This window comes from Camellia sinensis, chromosome 13, assembly GCF_055761805.1.
Source record: "Camellia sinensis isolate YWXY chromosome 13, ASM5576180v1, whole genome shotgun sequence".
NCBI lineage: Eukaryota > Viridiplantae > Streptophyta > Magnoliopsida > Ericales > Theaceae > Camellia > Camellia sinensis.
The window spans coordinates 112,347,351-112,374,071 of record NC_138973.1 but is presented as its reverse complement, the minus strand read 5'-3'; the positions used below and the strand labels follow the sequence as shown (position 1 = coordinate 112,374,071).

At 33.0% G+C, this 26,721-nt stretch overlaps 1 protein-coding gene across 1 annotated transcript; it reads right to left on the bottom strand.

The window, feature by feature from the left end:
• Positions 1-8,290: 8,290 nt before the first annotated feature.
• On the bottom strand, positions 8,291-15,124 carry LOC114264128 (putative inactive receptor kinase At2g26730). Its single transcript, XM_028204735.2, has 2 exons — positions 13,394-15,124; positions 8,291-9,238 (listed from the first exon to the last, which is right to left on the bottom strand). The coding sequence occupies exons 1-2, from the start codon at positions 14,706-14,708 to the stop codon at positions 8,589-8,591; spliced, it is 1,965 nt and encodes a 654-aa protein (XP_028060536.1). The 5' UTR covers positions 14,709-15,124; the 3' UTR covers positions 8,291-8,588.
• Between the last annotated feature and the right edge of the window lie 11,597 nt (positions 15,125-26,721).

Sequence of the window (26,721 nt, the reverse complement as noted above, 5' to 3'; positions counted from 1 at the left end):
ATGATAAAGATTGAGGCACAGATAAAGATTGAAGAACACAAAGACATTTACCATGGCAATAGACAATGAAATTCTAAACTAAAAATGGGGAAAAAACAGTGACTTACCACAAAAAAGAACGCCGATATGAGATGCGCTGGAGTCTGACGGTGGAAATGGGTAAAGTAGAGCAGAGAGAGCTTCGCTGGAACAGAAACGGAGTGATTGCAGAGAGCTTCGAAGGAACGGAAATGGCGGTTTGAGAAATTTCCAGAAATAGAGGCTCAAGAGTGGAGAGAGAAGTTGTGTTTGCAGAAGTGAAACGGCGAAGAGAGAGGAGAGTATTTTTGTCAAAACTGGAAAAGACGACAAAACATAATTAGTGTGCCTAAGACGATATGCTTGTTAGACGGCACACGCAAATGTGACGTGACTTAATAGCGCGTGTCAGGTACGGTTCAACGGGAAGAGACGCGTGGCAAAAACGGTTGAAATACCGTGCGTGACAGCTTATACACGTGATAAAACTCTTGGAGTTCTTGATTTAATGAAGCTAAGACCTCGGCTGGAGGACGTTCCCGACTAAATAAACTTGAACAAACTTAGTTATTGGTTCAAAACCATTGATGCAAACACACTGAAGCGTTTATCATATGGAAGCCGATGTGTGACAACCTCGGTAAATAAAAGATAGTGTAAGCTTAGCCGACGTGCTGTGGGTTCGAATAATATAGGTTCCATCACCTCAGGATGCTGAGGTAATAGAACCTAGAAGGCAGTTGTGGGGACATATTTTCTGGATAGCAACACGTGGCCAAGATGGCACCGAAGTGCCTGTCGAGGTGTCACGTGTTCTTGATTTGACGCTAAGATGATCTCGGCTAGGCTGAGGTTATCTGCGGAGATACCGGAATCCGAGATAAGCGAATAAGTTACAAGAGTCCTAAAATAATGGAGGATTTCAGCCTGGATAAGGATAAAACTCTTAGGGAGTTTATCTTTATCTATTTGAAAGTCCTGGATAGGCATTGAGCCAGAGGCCATTGAAGTTAGGCTTCTACAGGAATCAGGTCAGTGTTGGTTATAAAAGTAAGGCACCCTCGTAGGTCTAAGGTACGCTTTTGATATTCTGAATAGTGAGTTAAGCACTTTTGCTATATTTGAGAGATAACTGACTTGATCGTCGGAGTGTCCCCTGGTGGATGAACCACCGTTGGAATCTCATCTTTCTGTTACAAGTCGTTTGGGCTCAATCTATTATGACAGTGCTCTCCAGCTAAGTACCTATTTGGCAGTGTGGACAGAAAACAGCACACACAATATTAATAAACTCTTTTCCCATAAATGTGTGGTAATTTTATGGAAATACTGCCGCATGCTAATTTCTAAAACTTTCTACAATAAGTTAACATGCACAACAAGAAATTAAGAATATTTTTTGTAAAAAAGGTAGGCTTTTCTCAAGTAAAATTAAATTTAACAATTATGGAGGCTTACTGAAAAGGGACTGATGGAGGAAAAGAAGAAGCAAGGAGATAATCGAAGCTAGTGGTGACGGGTATAGTTAGGGTTAAGGTTACGGTTAAGGTTAAGGTTAGGATATGATTAGAGAGATTTGGTCTCAATTTGGGTTAAATTAGACATAGTCCTAAGAAACAAACCAATTTGATCGGATTCATTATTTTACACTTAAAATAAAGTAGTCTCTTATACACATTAGCTCATATCACACCAAATTTATATCTTACAGATTTAAAATTTAGGAGAATATTTTTAAGGGTTCCTAATATTAACATTTTATAAAATAAAGGACATACAATATTTTCACAGTAGTTAAGGTCTCTTACCATTCCTACAGAGAAAATTCAACTTAGGGAAATTTTGCTCGACTCAGAGAAATTTCGCCCAAACTCAGAGAAATTTCAATTTTCACAGAGACATTTCGAAATTCTCTATGAGTTGGGTGAAATTTCTTTGAGTCAGACAAAATTTTTCTAAGTCAAATTTTCTCTGTGAAAGTGTTGAGGGACCTTAGCTAATAAAAATAAACATCTTGGACCTCTCCTACTACACAAAGTTAGAAAGGGATGTTTCACTAATTTTTTTTCTAAATTTTAAATATTTTTAAAGATAAATTACAAATATAATGCTTGAGATTTTTCAAAATTATAGATTCTCTCATTCATATTTTAGAAATTACAAATATCTTCTTATTGTAACTTTCTTACAACTAACCTAACAAGAAAAAAATTAAATAAATAAAGGTCATGTTTAGTTTGATTTTCAGAAACTTATTTTAGAATTTTGTTTTAAAAAAATTAAAAATTAATTTGGTGAAAAAATAAATACACTTATCATTTTTATATAATTTTATCTTTTACGAAGCTAAAAATAATTTTTAGAAATTTAAAAATATCTTTTTTGATATTTATTTTTATCAAATTAATTTTCATTTTAAAAAAAAATTGATTTTTTTTTTCAAAAAAGAAACCAAACATGGCCAAAATTACCCAAATACCCTTTAATACTAAAATAAAATTATCATACTACCTTTATTTTCATCCACCTACCTCTACATTCCTCTATCTACACCACCACAATATTTTATCCTTCTCGATGGCACAATAAATACTTGTAGACAAGAATGACGGCAGTGGTGATCGGAAGTGAGAGGGTAGTGCGATAGTTGGGTAAAGTGGTGTTACTAATTGACATAAAATATGGAATAAGAAAAGTTAGATAGGAAAACGAAAAAATACAATAAATTGTTTAACTTTATAAATGTTAATATAAGTATTTCTGAAGAAAAAAATGGTTACTTCATACATTTTGTTACACTACAAGAAAAGGGGGTTTAAGAGACGGAACTTTTTGCGACAGCACATTTGCCGTCGCAAAAAATGACTTTTTGCGACAGCACAACTTTCCGTCGCAAAAAAATATGACCTTTTGAGACAGCACAACTTGCCGTCGCAAAAAATGTGAGTTTTTGAGACGGTACAACTTGCCGTAGCAAAAAATGTGACCTTTTGAGACACAACTTGCCGTCGCAAAAAATGTGACCTTTTGAGACGGAACAACTTGCCGTCGCCAAAAAATGTGACTTTTTGAGACGGCACAGCTTGCCGTTGCAAAAAATGTGACCTTTTGAGACGGCACAACTTGCCGTCGCAAAAAAAAAAATGTGACTTTTTAAGACGGGACAACTTGCCATCACAAAAACTAGAGTATTTGCGACGGCATAAAATGCGGTCGCAAAAAAATAGAGTATTTGTGACGACATAAATTGCTATCGCAAAAAAAAAAAATAGAGTTTTTGCGACAGTACCAACTGCAATCGCAAAAAAAAAAAAAAAAAAAAGAGTTTTTTTCAACCGTAATAGGTACCGTTGCACACAAAAAAAAAAAAGTAAAATATATATATATATATATATATTGTGGCTTTGAGACGACTTCATATAAATAGGCACAAAATGGTTTAAATAAATGCAACAGTATTTTTCTGTCACAAAAAAAAAAAAAAAACGACGTCGTCTTACGTTTTTGAACATTTCTTTTTTCCTTCATTTTTTCATCTTCCTATCTCTCTGTCTCTGTCTCTCTTCTCTCTCTCTTTCACTCATCACTCTTCTCTGTCTGTCTATCTCTCTCTTTCTCTCTGTGTCTTTTTCTCTCTCTCACTCATCACTCTTCTCTGTCTGTCTATCTCTCTCTTTTTCTCTGTGACTCTGTCTCTATCTCTCTTCTTTTTCTCTCTCTCAATCATTACTCTTCTATGTCTGTCTGTCTGTCTGTCTCTCTCTTTCTTTCTATGTCTCTCGTCTATCTCTCTTTTGTCGATCTTTCTCATCTCTCTATCTCTCTTTTCTCTCTTTCTTCTCTTTATCTCTCTCACTCATCTTTCTCTGTCACTCTCTCGTTTATCTCTTTTCGATCTTTTTTTTTTCTCTCTCTTTGTCTATATCTTTTCACCCATTTTTTCATCTTCCTCTCTTTCTTCTCTTTCTCTATCTCACTCATTACTCTTCTCTCTCTGTCTATCTGTCTGTCTCTCTTTCTCTCTCTCTCTCTGTGTCTCTCACTCATCTATTTCTTCTCTCATCTCTTTTCTCTCTGTCTCTTTCGCTCATCTCTCTTCTCTCTATCTCTCTCGCTCATCTCTCTTCTCTCTATTTCTCTCGTTCATCTCTCTTCTCTCTATGTCTTTCTCGCTCATTTCTCTTCTTTCTATCTCTCTCGTTCATCTCTCTTCTCTCTCTATCTCTTTTTTTGTCTCTCACTCTCTATCTCTCTCTCTCTCTCTCTCTCTCTCTCTCATCCACTGTGTTCGCGTTGCTCACTCTCTCCCTTCCGTCTTCTCTATTTATTGAGCTCCCTCTCGATTTATCTATTCACTACAAGAAAATACACTTTTAGCGACCACTTTGTCTCTCTCTCGCTCATCACTCTGTCTCTGTCTCTCTCCTCTATCTGTCTCTCACTCATCTCTCTCTCTCTCACCACCCATCTCCTTTACCACATTTACCACTACTGTAAACGCCATTCCACTACCACTATTACAACCACTGTCACCATTTCACCTCTACGACTACCATTACTACTACCATTGCCACCACTCCACTATCACCACTGCCACTATTGCCACTACTACTACCAGGAATTGCAGCTTCTTGAATTTTGTAATTTTACAAGGAATTGCAGCTTCAATAGCATTTTTTAAAGCCTGAAATTAAAGATGGTTTTGCCAAATTTGTCTCAAATAAATGTTTTGGTGCTATTATTTTCAGCAGGGTCTTATTTGGTGTCATAACTTATTTCCATTGCTTAATTTTTTCAGAAATGCATCTGTTCTCGTTGTTGATTGATATGTTTAATTATCCATGTGGGATTTGATGACTAATAAAAAAAATGTTGTATTTGATGTTGTTGGGAGTTAGAGCCAGATTTCAGATATTATTTTTATGTTTTTTTGTATTTGATGCTATAGTAGTTAAATTTTTATTTTTGTATTTGATTGAAATGTTTAATTATCCATGTGGGATTTGATGACTAACAAAAAAAAATGTTGTATTTGATGCTTAAATTTTTATGTTTTTTTGTAATTAACATTAACACATAATTATATTTTCATTAATTATTTTTATTTTTATTTTTCAGATATTTTCCATATAAGAGTGTGCTTCTTGTGGAATGCATGCCTGTGGAGAATGTGACTAACTTTTGTTTTTGTTATTTACGAAGAATGCTGAGAAAAATATTTAATTTTGGTTTATGTTATTTTGAATTATGAACAAAATCATGCATTTAAACATTATATATGTATTATGGAATATTATGCAGTGGGATAATTTTGTTGATGTGTAATTATGAATGGAAGAATATTTTATTATGGAGAAATTATTATTTTTATACAGAAATTTTTATATTATTATGCAATTATTACAGAAAAATTTTAATATTTTTAATAATTTTATCGCAAGATGTTTTTTTCTTTTTTGTGACGGCACTACACAGTCACAAAAAATAGAAAATTTTAATATTTTTATTGATTTTGTTACAGGTTTTACTTTTTGCGACGGTACTAAACTGTCGCAAAAAATAGAAATTTTATTATTTAAAATAGAAATTTTATTATTTTTTAATACTTTTTACGACGGCAGTACACTGTCGCAAATAACATTTTATTATTTAAATTTTGTTATTTTCATATTTTTAATACTTTTTGCAACAGCACCACACCGTCGTAAAAACAGTGTTCTTGCTGTTGCAAAAAAAAAGACTATTAGCGACGGCTTTTTTATGCCGTCTTAAATAACATTTTTAGCGACGGTAAAATAGTGTCATCGCAAAAAGTCAAGATATTTTAAACATTATTAGCGACTGTAAAGTGCCGTCGCAAAAGGCAAAAATGCCGTCACAAAATATTAGCGATGGCACTGTGCCGCCGCAAAAACTCTTTTGCAATGCTCCCAGTTGCGACTCCCCTCTTGCCGTCGCAAAAAGTCATTTCCCGTCGTAAAAAGTTTTCTGCGACGGCATTAGAAATATTAGAGACGGCATTTTACCGTTGCAAAAAACTGATATTTTAGTAGTGTTAATTTGACTTAAGGATTGGTATTTGACAGAATGACTTGCTTGTTATGTGATTAAAAACTTCAAAAAAAAAAAAAAAAAAAAATATTCTAGAACGATAAAAATTTATAATTTTAGTAAATTTTAAGAACGTATTTGCAATTTATTTTATTTTTTTTATACATTGCATCTCTAAACCTTTACACGATTGGTCACTTTCCTTCACATGACATTGGACCCGACAACACAAAAAGATGTGAACCACTGAAATTTCGAAACACTTTTTTGAACCACATGTCGGTATATGTTTCTAATACTTCATTATGAAAAGCAAAAGAAAACAACATATATACCACAAAAGTTAACAAGGAAAGCCAAAAGCATGGGCATATAATTCTGATTAGTCCTCACTTAGCATCAACTTATAACTGAATTTTCCCGCTTAAAAACAAAAAACAAAAAATAAATTACCAATTAAACTAGTCTAAATTGTTTCTAATACTACAATCCTTTTGGCTTTTAAATACCAAAAAAAAAAAAAAAAAAAACTATTATATTACCTTTTGCAAAAGCAATGTTTTGTATGTATGATGAAATGGGTAAAATACAGGGAGTAAACCTTTTTTTTCCCCTCAAACTCAATGTAGCAAATACAGAAATTAGTCTTTTTAAAATATCACTTGCAATAAGATTTTTTTAGATCTCATACACATCAAAATGAAATCTTATCTTGCTGAGCTTTTGAAATTTGAAATAATTGACAATTTTTTATTTTATTTTATTTTAAAGATTTTGTTGGTGAATTTTAGATGACAATATAAATAATCTAAGGGTTTGTTTGCGAATGTGAGTTGACTTTTCAGCTTTTTATTTTTTGGCTATTTTAGCATGAGGCTAAAAAATCTCATTTGAGATAGACTTTTTAGCTTTTTTTAACTTTTGTAAGAGAAGAAATGAAATGATTATGATTTGGATGTGATATTTTGTCTTCTTGAACTAAAAAATTTATTTTATTTTATTTTTAATTATTTTAGCTAAAAAGTTCCAATTTAACTTATGCCAAACGAGGACTAAGATGATTGAAGTAATTCTAATCACTTGCCATTATATCCAGCCAATGGTGTGTTTAATTTTTTAAATAGTCTTATATTTGTTATCACGTGAGTATGTATAGAGTTGCAAACGAGTCGAGCCGAGCCGAGCTTTAGTATGTTTGAGATTATTTATTAAGATTTTAACAAGCTCGAGCTCGAGTCCGAGCTGAATAAAAATTTAACGAACCGAACTCGAGCCGAGTTAACTTAGGCTTGACTCAAGTTCGAGCCTGTTCACGAGTCTTAACAAGCCAAAAAATTTATAAATTCAGATTTGCATATGAGACTAAAGTTGCAATTAAAATTTTGATTATATATTATATATACAATATATATAAACATACTAAAAAAAAGTTTATATTTTACTAAAATAATAATATGATAATATCTACTATTATTATTATATAAATGTACTATCTATAATTAACTATTATTTACATTAATATTTTTTAAATATATAAATAGCATATTTCTCTTATTTTTTATACATAATTTTATATTATTTAATATATAAATAGAAAATATTAAAAGAGTCAACTAACGAGTCAAGCTTACGAACCGAGTGTTAGAATGTTTGGACTTATTTATTAAAAATTTAACGAACTCGAGTTCGAGCTCGAACGCAAAAAAAATTAACAAATCAAATTCAAACAAAATCTTACCAAGCCAAACTCAAACTTGTTTACGAACGGTTATTTTCACTTGTAGTCCTAAGTATATGTAACTTATTGCTATGCAGCGGACAACTATTAAGTGGTATTTTGCAAGCCTAAAAACAATTACTCCGAAGAAATGAAAATGGGGCAGGTTGAGAACGTGGCGGCCTCTCTCAAACATACCTAAGGAATTTTTTTTGGTATGTTCTGTTTGGCACCAACTTAAAAATATGCTTTTTAATAGACTTTTTGTCTTACTCAAAATTTTTAATTTGTAAGAATTTTAATATAAAAGAAGAATAAAAGTAAAATGAATAAAAAAAAAATGAAAATCATTTTTTTTTTGTTGGGTGATACGTTTCTAATTGTTTCAATTGACATTCATTCTTCACATTTTAAAGGCATTGATGCACCACCCTCACGAGGTAAATAAGACCCAAAAAAAAAAAAAAAAAAAAAAAAAAAAAAAAACCTAGAAAAAACAGCCAATAATACCAAACAAATCTAATTCAATGTTCAAAAAATAATTAAATAAGAAAAAAAAAAATAAAAAGGAGTAAACCCAACAAATGGTCAATTCCAATCAGTTCATGGAACTCCCCCTCCCAAGAATAAAAATTAAAAATAATTGCACAATTTAAAAAAATAAAAATAAATATAAAATAAAAATAACACCGCGCACTTTCCACCCACTTACTTACGCACTGTGCGCATCTTAAGATTGGCCCGTTCAACCTTTTTTCTTTTTTTTCTTTTTTTTCTTCTTGCTGAAATTTTAGAAAAGTGGCTAAGGTGGGGTCCTGGACTCTGGTGGAGGCGTGTGACCGCCTGATCCTTTTGATGGCTCATCCGACGATTGTCGTAACCCATCATCAGTCTCACCCCGGTTGATCTCCTCCATCATGCGGACCACCTCAGGCATCGATGGTCTCTGATCCGGTACAGTCGATACACACGCCATCGCGATCTGCAAGAGTTGCACCATCTCTTCCTCGATGTTTTGGTATCTCATCAGCTCCACATCAAAAACCTCAGCCGTCCATTCCTCACGCACCACCGATTGGACCCACCTCGGCAAATCAATACCCTCCTCGCCCAACGAGGCCTGATTGGGTGATTTGCCAGTCAACAATTCTAATAGTAATACTCCAAAACTGTAGACGTCAGACTTGAAGGTAACTTTGCGAGTTTCAACTACCTCCGGTGCACGGTAGCCCGCCACCCGGTTTGGCGGCGTGGTGGAGCCAAAGAGAGGGTTGAGGCCAAAGTCCGACACGCAGGCGTCATGGTCCTGGCGGAGGAGGATGTTAGAGGCCTTGATGTTGCCGTGGATTACTTTTCCCGACACATGTAGGTGTGCCAACCCTCTCCCTGTGCTCAACGCTATCCTCATCCGGTTGTCCCAATCCAATGGTGTCCGCCCCGAGCCTCTGCTCCCTGCAAAAACGACAAACCAGTACATTGGTTCACTGGCCTACTCCAAATTTGTGGCAAATATGCAATAATTTTGGGAACTAAATTTTCATTTTGAGTACTGTCCATGAAATTTATAAAGGGAAATTGTAATTCAGTGTATATGTATTTTAATAATTAAAGTTGTGAATTTTACTTGGTACTTGGTAACTAGCAATAAGCAAAACCGTACAAATATATTAGACATAAATATTCAAAATTAAAAACGTCAACCTCAATAAGGTGCACCAAAATATTTTGTCGGGTAAAATCTTTTAAATTTTAGTAATTTTTTTTTTTCAACTTAAAACTTTTTAAATAAGTTCAAAACTATTTCCTTTAAACCAGATTTTGAATGCTATATCTAACTATGAGTTGCAAAATAACCTAGTGAAAACTAAAAAGAAGTAGAAAATTCAATGTATCAGTTCAATTTTTTTTTTTAAAAATCAAATTTAAAATGTAGTTTACCCGTCAGTGCAAAGTGAAAAATACCCTTGGAAAAAATTCTTGTTCAATTCTAGTTATTTACAGTATTATTTATTAGGGTAAATTACACTGACACCCCTCCCTGAAGTTTGATCTAATTACATTTCACTCTTGTAATTAATAATCTTATTTCACAAATCCCCTACTTATATAAAAGATAATAATTCTTAGTAAAAAAATAGATGAAATTACATTAAAAAAAAAAAAAGTACAGCAAAGCAAAGGGTGGGGGGAAAAAAACAAGCAAATAGAGAAAGTAAAGTAAAGCAAAGCAAGAAAAAAGAGTGCGCGAGTTCAAAGTTTGCATTCCATTTAAACAATTACAATAAGAAGGGGTTATTGTAATTTTTCAAACGTCAAGGGTGATATGTATTAAATCCAGACCCTAAGGGGTATAAGCATAATTTACCCTATTTATTAACTTCAAATTTACATCACAAATTTATACAGTTGTAATTAAAAAAAAAAATGTATTTATAGTTAGATTTTTAAAAAAATTCAACTAAATTGTTTTTTGAATTTAAGAAACCTGAAATAGGCACAAAAACTTCTAAGCTTATAAAAGTTTGATTATAGGCATTCCTTTCAAGTGTTACCAAACAAGGAATTTGTTGGATTGGTGGGCCAAATGTGAAAAGAGTTGAAGCATGCCAGGGTAGTTAGGAAAATAAAGGTAGTTGGTAGACTTTTGTAAATATAATTTGAGAATTGTATTTTGAGTTTGTGAGTTGTGAAATTATGATTTGAGTGTAGAAAATTTGTTTGGTTATGATTTTTGAATTAGAGTGTTGAATTGAGTTTTGAATTGAGAGCAGAATTGAGTTTTGAAAGTTTGATTTGACATGTGAAGTAAGAAAATTGTTTGGTTAAGAGTTTTGAAAAGAGTTTTCAAAACTTAATTCAAATTGTTATAACTCATAACAAAACACACTATTGAAAATTCTGATCAGCACTCATAACCAAACTCTTTTTAAAATTCAATTAAAAAAATTTATTATTAACAGAAAATAATAGTAATCAATTTTTTAATTGAAAATACTACAAAGGAAATAATTTGTTTTCAAAATAAATATTCAAAAAATTTAAATAATTTAAAATGTTAATATTTTAAATTTAAAAACAACTCTACACTCAAATCGTAACTAAACACATAAAACAAAACTCAATTAAATCGTAACTGAACACATAAAACAAAACTCAAAACTCAATTAAGAAATTATTTTTAAAACTCATAACCAAACACATAAAACAAAACTCAATTAAAAAATTATTTTTAAAACTCATAACTAGACACATAACTCAAAACTTTATATTATTTTCACAACTCTACACTCAAATCGTAACCAAATACATAACAAAAAAATTAAAATATTTAAAAATATTTTTTATAAAATAAAGTTTGAATTTATTTTTATAAAATATTTTAAAATTTAAAAAATTAAAATCGTAATATTTTGAAATTAAAATATTTAAAAATATTCAAAAAATTAAAAAATCATAACATATTTAAATATTAAAATATTTAAAAATATTTTTATAAAATAGAGTTTGAATTTATTTTTATAAATATTTTAAAATTTAAAAAATTAAAATCGTAATATTTTGAAATTAAAATATTCAAAAATATTAAAAAAATTAAAAAAATCATAACATATTTAAATATTAAAATATTTAAAATCTTAACAAAATTAAAATATTTAAATATTTAAAAAATTAAAATATTGATTTGAATTGAGTTTTGAAAAAAAAATTGAATTATGTGTTTGGTTATAAGTTTTGAAAAGTAATAATTATATTTTGAATTGAGTTTTGCGAAACGAGTGTAGAATTATAATTTAAAAACTCAAAACAAACAACACACTCAAATCAATAAGTGAAACTATAATTCAAAACGATTACCAAACGGAGCCAAAGATCGTACAATGGGCATAGGCAAATAATAAATAACAACAATGATTCATCCCCCTTTTCCTCTCACCCCTTTGACCCCCTCTCTCTCTCATTGGTTACATTTTCTTTTTCTTTTTCTTTTTTTTCCTGCTCCTCCAATCACCACCAGCCACGTGGCGGGGGGGTGAGGGGTGACCGCAAGAGTGGTCCAAGCATTATTCTAATAAATAAATAAATAAGAGAAAGGAGGTACAAATGAATTGGCTTTTGATACTTCCTCACTCATCAACATCATCATTGCAAAATATAAGGGATTTGAAGCATGTCGGTGGTGAATAATGGTGGTCTCTTTGCATTATCTCGTTTGGAGGGAGGTTAACTTTTCACTTTTTGATTTTTTTGATTTTTTTTTTAATTTGGAATTAAAAAATTTCATTTAGGATAATTTTTTTAATTTTTGCAAAAAAAAATTATAAATTAAAAGTAACATTTTGTCATATTTAACTAAAATAATTTATTTTGTTCTATAGGACTATTTTAACAGCAATAGAACATTCCAAACGAGCTCATATAAAAAAAACCAAGGGAGAATTTAAATAAATAAAACAAAGGAAGAATTACAACAGACTGGTTTTTTTTTTAAAACATTTACAAAAATATAAAAAAAATTAATAATTTTAATTATTAATATTTATAAAATTTATTATTTATGTGTAATTTGTTTTCTAACTTTACACTGAACAATAATTCTCCCTAAAACAAATACATATATATATATACATGTATATTGCATCTGGTGTGCGACAGAAGTAATAAATGTGTCAATTATTAAACTTAAGATGGTAGGGTTCGAATCTTACATTATTCTCTAATATTTTCAAAAAAGTCAAGCCTTCACCATCCAAACATAAATGTTTTATTTTATATATTTAAAATGATTATTAATATTATTATATTATCAATTTAATATTATTGAACCCTCAATTTTATAGAATTAAATTATTTTAAGATGACTCTACAAAAAATAACTCCAAACAACACATATTTAAAAAATTTATGAGCTAAAATAAAATTATAACTAAATAAAAAAATTCAACATATATAAAGACGCCAATGAAGAGGCACATATGGTGAATTTCCCTATAAAGTATTAAAGAATAAAGTAAAGATAACGTAAAAGACACCAAACTCAAAAACAGCGCATTTAACACTCTTCTTCTAAGAATGTCACACTCTAAACTTGCTTATCCTGCGCTGCTTAAAAACTCCCTTGTCTCTTTAACAGAAAAATAAAACAAAATAAAATATAGTAGAGTTCAAATTATTTGAAAAATATATAATTATCCAAAAAATATACGCTCATTTTCTCTATTAATACCTATCATGTATAGAATTTATCTTTTAAATTTTAACATTATCATCTCATTAATTTAAAATCTGATAATAATTTATAATTTTTTTTTTCTGCCAAATTTTAACAATGGTTGATGAGAATACCACAATAAAGTACAAATTAAAATATGAGGATTAATTGTAATTTATTGTTGCATAAATTAAGTAATGAAATAAATGAGGGAAAAAAAACCGTTTAGCTTCATTTCTGGCCACAAATATTTTTTTTTAATTCAGAAACTGATAATTTAGCAAAAATTTAAATAAATAAATAGAATTTCCATGGTCCTAACAGCTCGAGCTCCATTACTGGCAAAAATTCAGAAACAAACCGAGAAAATATATAGCGAGAGAGAGAGAGAGAGATACCGTGAAGCAGAGCAGACAAGCTACCAGCAGACATGTAATCGGAAACAAGCAATTTCTCATCTTTGGAGTAATAATAAGCTCTGAGAGGAAGCACATTATCGTGTTTGATTCTACCGACAAGCTCCATTTGGGTTTCGAATTCTTTCCTGGTAACAACCACATCTTTGAGCCTTTTCACCACCACCGTCGTCCCTTCTTCCAGCACCGCCTTGTACGACGTCCCTACACTCCCTTTCCCCAACACCTCCGCCGAAGCCCTCAACAGATCCTCCAAATCGAAGCTATAAATCCCACCATCAAAGAACAACAGCTTGTTTCTCTCTGCTTCCCCTGACACCCCCGTCACCTCCATCGACGACGACGTTCCTGGATCCCCCGCCGCCGCCCCCGCTGCTCCGGCGCCCGACCTCGCTGCCGCCGTGGGTTTCTGGGTTTTCGCCGCCTGTCGCCGCCGCTGCCCCCTTCGCAAACATAGGATGAGAATTAGGATGAGGAGGAGGAGAATCAGAGCAGCTCCGACTGAGATGGCAATAATGGCGGCTTTGGAGAGCTTTTTGGCTGTTTTGCGTGGTGGGTTTGGCGGCGGAATTGAAGGCGGCGATGGGGCTGGTGAGGGGAAGAATGGGTTGCAAGGGGGAAGAGGTACGCCGCAGAGATCGATGTTTCCGGCGAATGATGAGGCTTGGAATCTGGATAGACTCGTAGGGATTGAACCGTTGAGGTGGTTGTTGGAGACATTGAAATCTACTATGCTTGATTGACTGATGCTGGGGAGGCTACCTGAAAACCCATTGTTCTGCAAGTAAAGTCTCGTCAAGTGGGTCAGATTGTTCACGGCGAATGGGATTGAACCTGTGAAGTTGTTGCTGGAGATATCTAACCGAGTCAAGCGATCTAACTGGGGGATACTCGGGGGAAACTCGCCGGAGAACAGGTTGTTCTGGAGGTAGAGGCTTCGCAGGAGCTTGAGGTTGGAGAAATCGGAGGGAATGGAACCGGAGAGACGGTTGGCACGGAGGCTGAGGATTCGGAGTTGGGTTAGGTTTCCGATGGTGTTGGCCGGAATCTGACCCACAAGGCCGACGCCGGGGAGGCGGAGGGAGTAGACGAAGGAGAGATTTGAGTCGCATTGGATGCCGACCCAGGTGCAGGCCGAGTTGGAGGAGTTCCATTGGAGGCGATTCTCGTGAGGGGTTTGGGCGAGGAAAGCAAGGAGAGCTAGCTTGTCCTGAGTCGGCTCTGAGTCGACCCGGTGGCGCAAAAACACCACCACCAAAGCAACAACAACAAAACTGTTTCTCAAAAACACTTCCATTGATTTTCTCTTTTTCTTTTTTTCAAAAACAAAAATTGAAAGAATGGGTTGGGTTTTATTTGGGGGTTTCTAGTGGCGGTGTGTGATGGCTAATTTGGGCGGAGCTGAAAGTGATTTTCCGGCGACCGGCCATGAGAGAGAGAGAGAGAGAGAGAGAGAGAGACAGACAGAGGGGGCCTTTACAGAGAGAGAGAGAGAGAGAATGGGGGGAGGGGGTTTCACAGTCACGGGGAAGCAACAAAAGGTGTGACGAAAAGCAGAGTAAACAGAGAAGCAATTTGTGCTGGGAATAGAAGTGAAAGCGTTTTTCTGTTTTTAATATTTGTAGTAATAATTAGAGCAAATGAACAATGCCAACACTTTTTTTTATGCATCCTCACTCTCAGGTCTGGAGCGTGCTAACTATGAGCGTGGTTAAAGTTGGAAATAAAGGCTTGTGATCTTATAACATTTTTTTTCAATGGTGAAAAATAAATTATTAAAATTGTGTTCAATTGGGAGATTGATGAGAGATATGGAAAGAGAAAAAAATATATATAATTTTACTTTTTGTTTGATTATAATTAGAAATGAGCAGGGAAAAAAAAAAAAGTAATTTCGCTTTTTATCTTTGGGTATTTGTTTGGTTGGATTAGGACATGGAATTGGATTCCATGTCTAACAAAATGATTAATCTAATATTTGGTTAGAATAGTAAAAGTCGGACTAATAATTCTTCGTATAGATGAGATAACTCAGGCTTAGTTTGGGAAGTGGGTTGGTTTTTTGGCTTTTTGATTTTTTTGGCTATTTTAGCCTGGGCTTAAAAGCTTGGTTTGGGAAGGGCTTTTTGACTTTTTGAGTTTTTTGAGTTTTTTTGTGAGAGAAAAATGTAATGATTATGGATTAGATGTGATGTTTTGTTTGTTATGGCTAAAATAGCCTATTTTATTTTTTGTGGCTAAAATAGCCAAAAAAGCCTGCAAACCTACTTGCCAAACACAGGCTCAATCATATAAGAATGACTCATCTCCATACTCATATCATGCATATTTCTCCATACTTTATATTTTATGCTCATAATAATAATTAAAATTGTTCATTTTGTAAATCTCACAATAAATATCATCTATGAAAAAAATTAGTTTTATCGGATATCGATGAATATATGAACAAATCACTTTTTGTATAATAGAGTGAAAGGTTAAGTTTAAACTTACAATTATTGTCCATTAAAAAAAAAAATTAGACAAGTTTTTTTTTATAAAAAAGATGTAATTTATTCATGTATCTAATGATATCCGATGAAACTAACTTTTTTTGCATAACTCATTTACATTGTTGTGATTACAAAACGAATAGTGTAAATTATCATTGCGTGCCTAGAATAGAATCCAAAAAGTAAAGCATGGAGGATAAAAGTATAGAGGAGAACTATTTCCCAATCGGCGTAGTAGGGTGTGAGATAGAAATGGGCGGATTGAGAGCCAACCTCCAAATTAGCTAATTAAATGACAAAATTAACCCTCAAATATATATAAAATTTATTTCATGATATATAATAATCTTCTCTTATATTATTTTTTTCCTTTTTCTTTTTTGTATTAACAAAATTATAAATGAAGATATACTTTTAATGTCGTATTTAAATAAAATTAAAAGTGGTACTTGTAAAATAAAATAAAATATATTTCAAATTTAATATTGCCATTGTAAACAATTTAAACAATATGCTTCATAATTTTTAAATTAAATAAGAGATTCACTGAAATAGTCATTTCTAAACATTTAATTTCATAAAAAACAAACATGAGATATACATCATTTTCAGCCAAATAGTTCAAGGATTATATATGCTAGGACTATCAATACGTTACATTATAATCTCCCTTATCCAGTTCGTCTAAACAAATATGGCCTTATTAGACTTTTTTCTTTATCCAATTCTCAATTTAACCAAACATTACTTGGAATTTGAAACATATCATTTCTTTTCCCATTCTTTCTATGTTCCTTTTCATTTCCATTTTTCTCATCAAATTCTCCAATCAAAATCCAACCTCAATGTAAGAAATTTTACATTTATTTTTTAACCTCCCCTTAGTTTGTGAAGTTGTATTTTTATAGAAGGTCATAAATTAAACTCCAAATAAAATATGGGCCTAAGTGCTAAGGTTGCCCCTTTTAGAGGACCAAGAATGTCTAAAGGAACATGGGCTAAAGCCCAAGGGAAGTGGGCCAACAAATGGGCCGAAGCAATTCTGACCCGCCAAGGATCCAAACAGAGTGTCTAAGTCAAGTTGCAGAGGTACTACTTGTAGCAGTCAAAGTTGTTAAGGCACTTTGCCTCGAAGCCGCCATCTCCAGTATTGTCGGTTTCGCTGCCATTTCAAAGTTACTGAGGGAAATAGAAAACTGAAGGAACTAAGTTGGCGGGGTAATGCTTGCAGCTCACAAGTTGCAGAAGTACTTTGTCAGCGCCGTCATCCTTAATATTGTCGAGGTAGCCATTTGGACTTGTAACGGGAAATGGCCACCTCAGCAATTACAGCCGCCGCAACTAACTTGCGAATGGAAGCACCCAACCAAGGTGATAGCAGCCTTTGGGAGAGGTTTCTCCTCCGCAAGTAAAGGCTGATAGCAGGCCTAGGACTGATAACAGGTCCCATATCTCACTGGTTAGAGCTGATAGCAGGCCTAAAGGTAAACCAGTATATCACGGCAACCCCGCAAAGATGGGAGCAAGGTAGCCCGAGTGTAAGAGACTCCCTTTCCATTACCCAAGTCATGGACCTGCCTTAGTCGCACAAACAGGACTTAAGGAAGCCCCTTGGGCTTGGTACTAAGGCACAAAATGGCTGATAGCAGGCTTGGCTGTGGCTTTTACCCTAAGATGTTGGGGAGTTTGTGGTTAGGTGGCTAAGGGTGGAGGTTTCACTGAGGAGGACACAAAGCATGGCTAATAGCAAGCTATAAAGTCCTAAGAATGCATATATTGACCAAACTAAATTGAGAAGGTAAGTGCAGCGACAAGGTTTTACCATTGCAAGTGCATTTGTCGAGGTTCAAGCTGAGAAGGCAAGTTGCAATGGCAAACACTCCCGCCGCAAGTGCACTCATTGAGGCATCTTTAAAGTTCACGTTGAGAAGGCTAGTTGCAGTAGCAAACACTCCTACCGCAAGTGCACTCGTTGAGGCAGTTATGCCAAACAGATAGTACATAGTACATGTAGAGGGACGCGTGTCACTTCCAGCCTGGTAGCTCAAGGCATAATATTCCATTTGATCCTCTGTGACACATGTCTTTTCCCTATTTGGCCACTTGGTGTCCTCTTGGTACCAAGGAAAAGCCTATAAATATGACTCATTTCCTAACCCAAGAGAGGCAATTAATTGGGGATTTGGGGGAGATGTTGTCCATTTATGCACTGTCATTATCTTTTTCTTAAGCTACTTGCTTCACCCTTACCTAGCTACTCACTCTCCAACTTCCCAGACAGTTGTTGCTGCTCATCCTCTAATCATCTTCCTAATCTTGAACCTCCCTACAATTTTAAGAGGAAATGAATCCAACTATAGAAGTCCCCCAAGCTTGGTGGGTTAATTTCGAGATCAACTAAATGGTTTTGTTAAATGAATTATTTATATAAACAATTAAGATAATTAAATTTTAGTAATAATATAATTGAGTTATATATATATATATTTAAAATAAATGGAAAGTATAATTTGAAAATAAATTTTACAAAAAGTTAACAATGTTCAATCATATTATTTTTTTACATTGATGTTCTACTTAATAAATTTTACAAAATGAATAATTTGAATTACCAACTTTCGATCTCAGGTAGATCCATCAAGACCAAACATGATCTCTCCAATTAAATGTCCAAAAAAATCTATCTCTTTTAAAAAACGTGAAGTTTGAAGTTATATTTTAAAACTAAGGACCAAACCTGGAGTTAAGAACAAAATTGAAAGCCCAACTTCTCATTTGAACCATGAAAGTGATCAGGTTACTAAGATTTTTTTTTTTAAAAAAAAAAAAAAGATATACTAAAATACCAAAGGTGAACAAAACTCTTATGCTGAGAACTCTTATTGTAAAATTAAAGTTGTGTTTTTGACAACACAATTTCAACCTTGAAATTAGGCACATTAACTTTTAAAAATTGAAACAGTTTTTTGAAAACACAACTTAAAATTTGAAATCATGTTAACTTACAAAAATTGAAAACACAACTTTAAGCTTTGTAAAGGGTCAGAAATTAAAGTCTAAATTAAGTATGGGCCTAAGTGCTAAGGTCGCCCCTTTAAGGCGACCAGGAATGACTAAAAGAGCATGGGCTAAACCCCAATGAAAGTGGGCCAACAGTGGGCCGAAGCAGGTCTGACCCGCCAAAGATCCGAACAGACTCCATGAAAGAAGATGTCTAAGTGAAGTTGTAGAAGCAACCTGAAGTTGCTGAGGGAAAGAAGAAACCGAAGCAACTAAGTTGCAGAGGCAACACTTGCAGCGGCCAAGTTGTGCAGGCATTTTGTCTTAGCGCCACCATTCCTAATATTGTCAGTTCCACCGCCATCTGAAGTTGCTAAGGGAAAGAGGAATCTGAAGCAACTAAGTTGTAGAGGCAACACTTGCAATGGCCAAGTTGTGAAGGTACTTTGTCTCAGTGCTGTCATTCCCAATATTGTCGGTCTCGCTGCCATCTGAAGTTGTTGAGGGAAAAAGGAAATCGAAGCAACTAAGTTGCAAAGGCAATACTTCCAGCGGCCAAGTTGTAGAAGCACTTTGTCTCAGCGCCGCCATTCCCAATATTGTCAGTTCCGCTGACATCAAAAGTTGCTGAGGGAAAGAGGACACCGAAGTAACTAAGTTGCAGAGGCAACACTTGTAGCGGCCAAGTTATAGAGGCACTTTGTTGGCGTCGCCATCTCCAATATTGTCGATTTTTCCATTTGAACTTGCTGTGGGAAATGACTGTCGTAGCAACTACAGTCGCCGCAACTAACGTACGGAGGGAACATCCTGCCAAGGTGATAGCAGCCTTTAGGAAAAGTTTCCCCTCTACAAGTTAAGGCTAATACTTGGCACTCCCAAGGCATTAGTAGCCTAGGGCTGATAGCACGCCCCAAAGTTCGTTAACTTGGCGTTGATAGTAGACTCTAAGGCTTATTGGTTGTAGCTGATAACAAGCCTAGAGATACCAGTATACCATGGCAACCCCGCGAAGATGGAAGCAGGGCAGCCCAGTACAAGGGACTCCCTTTCCATTTACCTAGGTTATGGACTTGCCTTGGTTGCATAGGCAGGACCAAGGAAGCTCCCTTGGGCTTGGTACTAAGGCACAACATGGCTAATAGCAGGCTTAGTTATGGCCTTCGCCTTGGGAACTAGGGAGTTTGTGATTAGGTGGCTAAGGGTGGAGGTTTCACTGAGGTGGACACAAACTTAGCTGGTAGCAGGCTAATGGAGTCTTAAGAATGCATGTACTGGCTAAATAGAACTGAAAAAGCAAGTGTAGCGGCAAACACTCTTGCCACAATTGCACTTGCTAAGGCTCAAAAGAGAGTTATAGCACCAGACACTCCCATCGCAACTACACTTGCCGAGGCTAAAAAAAGGTAATGCGGAGTCAAACAGATAGTACACAGTACATGCAGAGAGACACGTGGCACCTTCAGTCTAGTGGCTCAAGGCAGAATATTCTATGTGATCCTTAGGGATACTTGTCTTCTCTCTATTTGGCCACTTGGTGTCCTTTTGGTACCATGGAAAAACCTATATATAGGACCCATTTCCCAAGGTCCAAAGGGGGAATTTTGAGATTTGGGGGAGATGCTACCCATTTGTACACTACCATTGTCTTCTTCTTGAGCTACTTGTTTCACCCCCGCCCAGCTGCTCACTCTCTAACTTCCAGATAGTTATTGCTGCTTATTCTCTAGCCATTCCACCATTGTTGAACCATTAGTATAGTTTTGCCTCTCTAATCATCTTACTTACATAGAACCCTTCCCTACAAACTTAAAGTCTAAGATCACGTTAATTAATTTACATTATGTTAATTGAAATCATGTTTTGAAAACACAAATTCAAAAATAAGTTCAATACACTAGTTAAAAAATAACTTGCATCTAATAAATAAGTTCAAAATTATTTGAGTTTACAAAATATGTATTAAAATGGCTCGAGCTTGGTTTATAAATAAATAAATAACACTCTACACTACTCACAGTTTTGCTTATAAGATGGTGTTTTCCCCTTTAACAAATGCCTTTTCGTCTCTTTTATTTTTTTTTTCAACTTTTTATTAAAATTATTTATTTTTTGGATAAATTACAAATACATTCTCTAAAATTTATTCTGAAAATTACATTTTGTCTTTTAAAATTTCTAACCGCATGGCAAATAACTCTTTGCATTAATTAACCATTAAGTCAATTAATAATTTTTAATGATGTCAACGATATATTTTAATTAACAATGCATAGAAGGATAGTTGAAAATTTCAATTGTTATATCAACTCTATTAAATGACAAATTTTAATAAAAAAATATTTGTAATTTTCAAATGATAAAAAATAATATGTATTTTAAACAAAATTTTAATTTCCCATACTTTTTTAAAGTACATTACTAGTTAATTGAACTAAATTTAAAAGAAGATGAAGCATTAATAAATATCATATTTATATTTTAATAATCAATAAGTCCACCAAATAATTTAATGATCTCAACAATCTCATCTATGTGAAAATGATAGAATAGCCCTTCGTTTTGCATTTGAAAAGCTGATTAATACCTATAAATGACCAAAATATTCATATTTTGAAATTACGCGTTTGCCCAAATTTTATTAAAAGATTTTTGTACCCATTCTTAGAATATTTGGAGAATCCCACAAACCAAGCCATATCATAAGAAAAAAAAAAATTTAATATCAACTTCCCCCATTTTTAAAGTGTGAGTTACATTTATGTACACTTTCAAAATATGGTGTACTCTTGTCATTCAAATTATTTTCAAATCAAAAAAACTCATTGTCGTAATTTATTTGTTTGATATTGGATGCTGCATTAGCTGATGTTGATTGTCTCCTAAAATATGTGTTGTATAAAATAAGTGTTTAAATAAAAATAAAATAGATTCGGATTTATAAATTGAATTACAAAGAAAAATAATAAAACTAATAAAAACTAAAAATTATAACTTGAAGAATAGAGAAATAAACAAAGTAGATTTTGGAAATAAAATAAACAAAAATTATAAAGGGAAGCAAACTAAAGCCTGTGTATCACATAATTTCCTTAAAATAGATTTATCGCTTCACCAATGGGTGTTGAAGGAACGTCGGTGTCTGTCTCCTAAGATATGATAGATATAACCAGCTACAGTAAGGGAACCTTCTGAATAGCTCCGATAAACAGAGTAATGGTAGCACTTTTTCACACTAGAATTCTCTAGAGGCAAGCTAACATAATAACAATAAGGTAAGAAATTTCTGGGGAGAAAACCAAGAGAGAGTGGTCTTTATTTATACATAGTAGAAGAAAGAAGAGGAGCCTGCAGCTATGAAGGCTAGTACAAAATGCAGATTTTAATTCTGTAAAACTGATAGTATTATTCCATCATAAGTATAGAGGTTAGAAGCATTTCTATAGCCACCACCACCTAACCTAGTCAGAAAAAGAATAAGGTTACTGGGCCATTAACCCAATTCAAGTCCAAGATCCATAGGCCGCAGACCAACAGACCTCGCTCGTGTGTGACACTTTTTCCATAATCAAATTGGACTATAGTCTTGACCCAAATCCATCTTTGAAGCATCTATAATTTCTTTCCTTCGGAAAATTTAGATGCTCCAAAGAGCTCACACCCTCAGGTACAACTAGGGATTTAAATACCCATCAATAATTTTCTCTACAATCAATATGGGATAATTGGTTACACACCTTCTCCAGTACCTCATTTATGAGGCTAACTTTATGAGACAATTTCTCATTCAATCCGTAATAGTTTTGAGTCATTCATTTTATAGTGTAAATATCTTACTACAAAAAATCTAGACTCACTTGAATCCACCTCAATCGGTGGTTGAGACCCACTTTAATTTCACATTGAAGTTACTGAAAAATCATTATTTTCCAACACATGTTCCATCTATGTAGTAGATTTTTGTGGTTATAGCTTATGCTCAATGTAAGTCAATGTGAATGTGTACAATGTTACATCACACATTGGTCGAATGCGATCCCTATCAAGAATATGGATTATGGTTATAATATGAAGATGCGACTTTACAATGCGGATTTGTAAAATATTTTATTTTTAAAAAACAAAAAGTGGATCATGTGTGGATGTGTATTTTTGATTGTCATCCATGATGTATATTTTGGAAATCTGTTATGCTTATAAATTGTGGGCTTTATGTTTCGAGTACATTAATTGAAAATGTGAACGTATATACGTATTTTGCAGCATGAGAGTTTGATGTTATTGACTTTTTTTTCTTTTGATTTGGGTTGATGTTTTAAGGTCAAAATAGAATTTAAGGTGTGCAGTATGTGTATTAAAAAAATTTGAAGGTTAATGATATTATTATGAGTTAAGGATACAATGTGGATGTTTATGAAGAATGAACGTATTCCGCACTTTACATGCACATACAATGGGAAATGCATCTGGTGTCGTTTCAAATGATCCAAACGACACTTTGACACTGAACGTAGCCTAGGAAAACCACACCGCCATAAAAATCCACATTGCCACGATAGCTTCACCCTGTAATATATTCATATCCGACCCCTCAAAACGAGAACCTACTTCAGTCAATCCCGTGATTCTCTTAACAAAATTCCAAAAAATATTGTTTAGTGTTTCCAAACTTCCTTTGTAAACAGAAAAAATCAATTTAAATCTATATGGAACAATGTCATAAACATAAAACTCCACCAAAGAAAATATATTAAATCCACCTCACCAAAATCAATGAGACTAATCGATTGATAAGAAATCTCATGAAACTAAATAGATCATAGTTTCTTAAGAAGAGATTTATGGATAAATTTTCATTAAAACAATTCATTTAAATAAAAAATGAATGGGTGTCGCACCACCATTTTATCTTCTCAAAGGTACCTCCTAGTTACACTCAACCAATATCTCATCACACACACCTAGGTTGTTTGGTGCAGTTTATATAAGTTACTTATAACTTATTTTAAGTCTATGTAAGACTACTTGATGCAGTTTTTACTTACAATTTATTAGATATAAATAACTTAAATAAGTTGAAATAAGCTAATTATTTGGAAGCTGAAGAATGATGCTTTTAGCTTATAATTTTTTATTGTCAATTTTTACCTTATAAGGTCATCTCCTATCCTTCATCAAATTTAAATTTGATGAAATCACATATAAAACGGTACTCCAACCGTTTCATCAAAATGATATTAAATGAAAGGAGATTTATATTTTTCATCAAATCAAGGGAGCTTTTATTTTTTCATCAAAATTTGTAAGTAGCCTTTGGTGGACGACCGACCGGACAACTAGCGGTCAACCAGATTTTGGGATATATTTGAAATTTTGTAAAAAGATTTGATGAAAATTTACTCTATGCCGGATGACTGATCGGATGACCGAATGATTTGATGAAAATGTACTCTTTACCATTAGAGTGCATCATATCAGATCAAAATTTTTATCAAATTTTTACTCAAATTTGATAAATGATTGAAGATGCTCTCATAAATTGCACCAAACAGAGCCAACACTTGATTTATAAATCATACATATTATGATGCATAAAGTAGGTGTAATGAGAAATTTAAAGTGTGTAAATAGAATCTCCCCTTGTCAAACTCTAAATGTAAAAAGACAATTTTACCTATGTATCAAAGTTATAACTACTCAGCATATGGATGACAATTTTTTCCCATCCCAATCCCACTCTGCCGGAATGAGAAAACGGTGCGGGAATGCTGTGTTTGGAAGAGCTTTTTAAAATTAATTTTACTTTTATATTCTAATATTATATCTATCTTAAAATTTTAAATTATGATTCTAAATCAATTTCAAAACACATTTTGAAAACATGTTTCGTACATTAGATAATTTTTGAATTTTTGATCTACTCGGTCGTTCGCCTTGGACATCTTTTCTGATGTCGGGCCGGTCGCCCGGTCGATTGACCAGAACAATACTCTTTTTTTATTTCATTTTATTTTTTTTGCAATTGGCAATCGCCACTTTTTTTTTGGAAAAAAAATTATATTTGTTTTTGATATTTTTTAAATATAGAAATTATGTTTTTAGACAAAAATTGACAAATTATTTTTTTGAATTTAATTTTAAAAAAAATTTGATTATGAGTTTTGAATAGAATTTTCAATAGAATTTTGAGTTGTGTGTTTGGTTATTAGTTATAAGTTTTCCAATTAAGTTTTGAAGACTCTTTTCAAAACTCATAACCAAATAACTTTTCTCATTTCATATGTTACATTAAAAATTCACAACTTAATTCAAAACTATTTTAAAAACTAATAACCAAACAAATTTTTTCTTTTCAAATCATAATTCCAAAATTTACAAAATCAAAATAGAATTCTATTCTCAAATCATAATTCTAAAATTCTACCAAATGCTATCTAAATTTTTCTCTCGCTTTCATATTGTACTTAGCCCCTATTCTGGTTATATTTATCAAATATATAATTTTATTTTTTATAAATATAACAAGACTAAAATGTTGAAATATTATACTTAACATTTATTTTAAGGAGATTGATCAGTAGGTCCCATGTTTTGGACTTGTAATGCATATAATCTTATATTTTTTCTCATGATCCATTTAGTCATTTTGGATATGTAATGACTCATTTGTTCGCCACATTGGAGTGTTACATTTGAAAAAAGTACACTAAAGAGTTTTTTAGTGTCATCATACCCGCTACGTTAGAGTGTCAAATTTAGATAAAATACATTAAAGGGTTTTTTTAATTTTTTTAGAGTGTCACATCATACCCGCCACGTTGGAGTGCCATATGTCACGTTTGGAAAGGTACACTAAAGAGTTTTTAATTTTTTTAGAATGTCACATCATATCTGTCATATTGTCACGTTTGAGAAAAGTATACTAAAGAGTTTTTATTTGTTTTGAAATGTTATATCATACCCGTCACATTGTCATATTTGGAAAAAGTACACTAAGATGTTTTTTTTATTATTTTGGAGTGTCACATTATACCCTTCACGCTGTCACATTTAGGAAAAGTACACTAAGGAATTTTTAATTTTTTTGGAATGCCACATCGTTAGAATGTCACATTAATACCAGTTACAATGAAGTATCACATTAGACCTATCACATTAATAAAAGAATATAACTGTTCATCAAAACACTACCAAAATAAAAAATAGGACCAAACGGAAAGAAATTCTTCACTAATACGACTTAACAGATCAATAGAAAAAACTTGGGACTAATTAAAGTACTTGTATGTGAGATAGGATTTATTGGTAAATATTCCTTTATTTTAACTTCTTTATTTCTTATTTTACATCTTTTAAGTGTCATCTTTTACAAAAAATTTATTCATAATATATTATATTATTTTTCATTTTTAAAATCTCAAAATTAACATGTTATCACCTTACCCTCTTGTCATCACCTTATTATTGAATGGTGAACTTTTCTTTTTCTCCATATAAAATATAATAATGAGAGTGTAAGAAAATAACATACGAGTTGAATAACACTTACTGAACAAATTTTCTTAACTTTTTTTCAACGTTGTGATATATTCAATGAATTTTTTATTTTAAAAAATTTCGGTCCAATGTTCTTACATCCATAGTCTAGAAACAATAAAAAAAAAAATTTTTTTGTCAAAAAAAATTTAAATAAATATAGTATAAGAAAAAGGCCAAAAAAAAAGAAAAAAGAAGGGCATTTCCGAAATGGGATACAGTTTGCCTCCGTTTGGGAAGTGGGTTGGCTTTTTGGCTTTTTGGCTTTTTGGCTATTTT

Bases quoted from the DNA above. Each gene is read 5' to 3' on its own strand.
- LOC114264128 (XM_028204735.2), bottom strand. From the start codon at position 14,708: ATGGAAGTGTTTTTGAGAAACAGTTTTGTTGTTGTTGCTTTGGTGGTG. The intron at 9,239-13,393 runs GTATCTCTCTCT...TCGTTTTTGCAG, and splicing joins CTTGTCTGCTCTGCTTCACG to GGAGCAGAGGCTCGGGGCGG.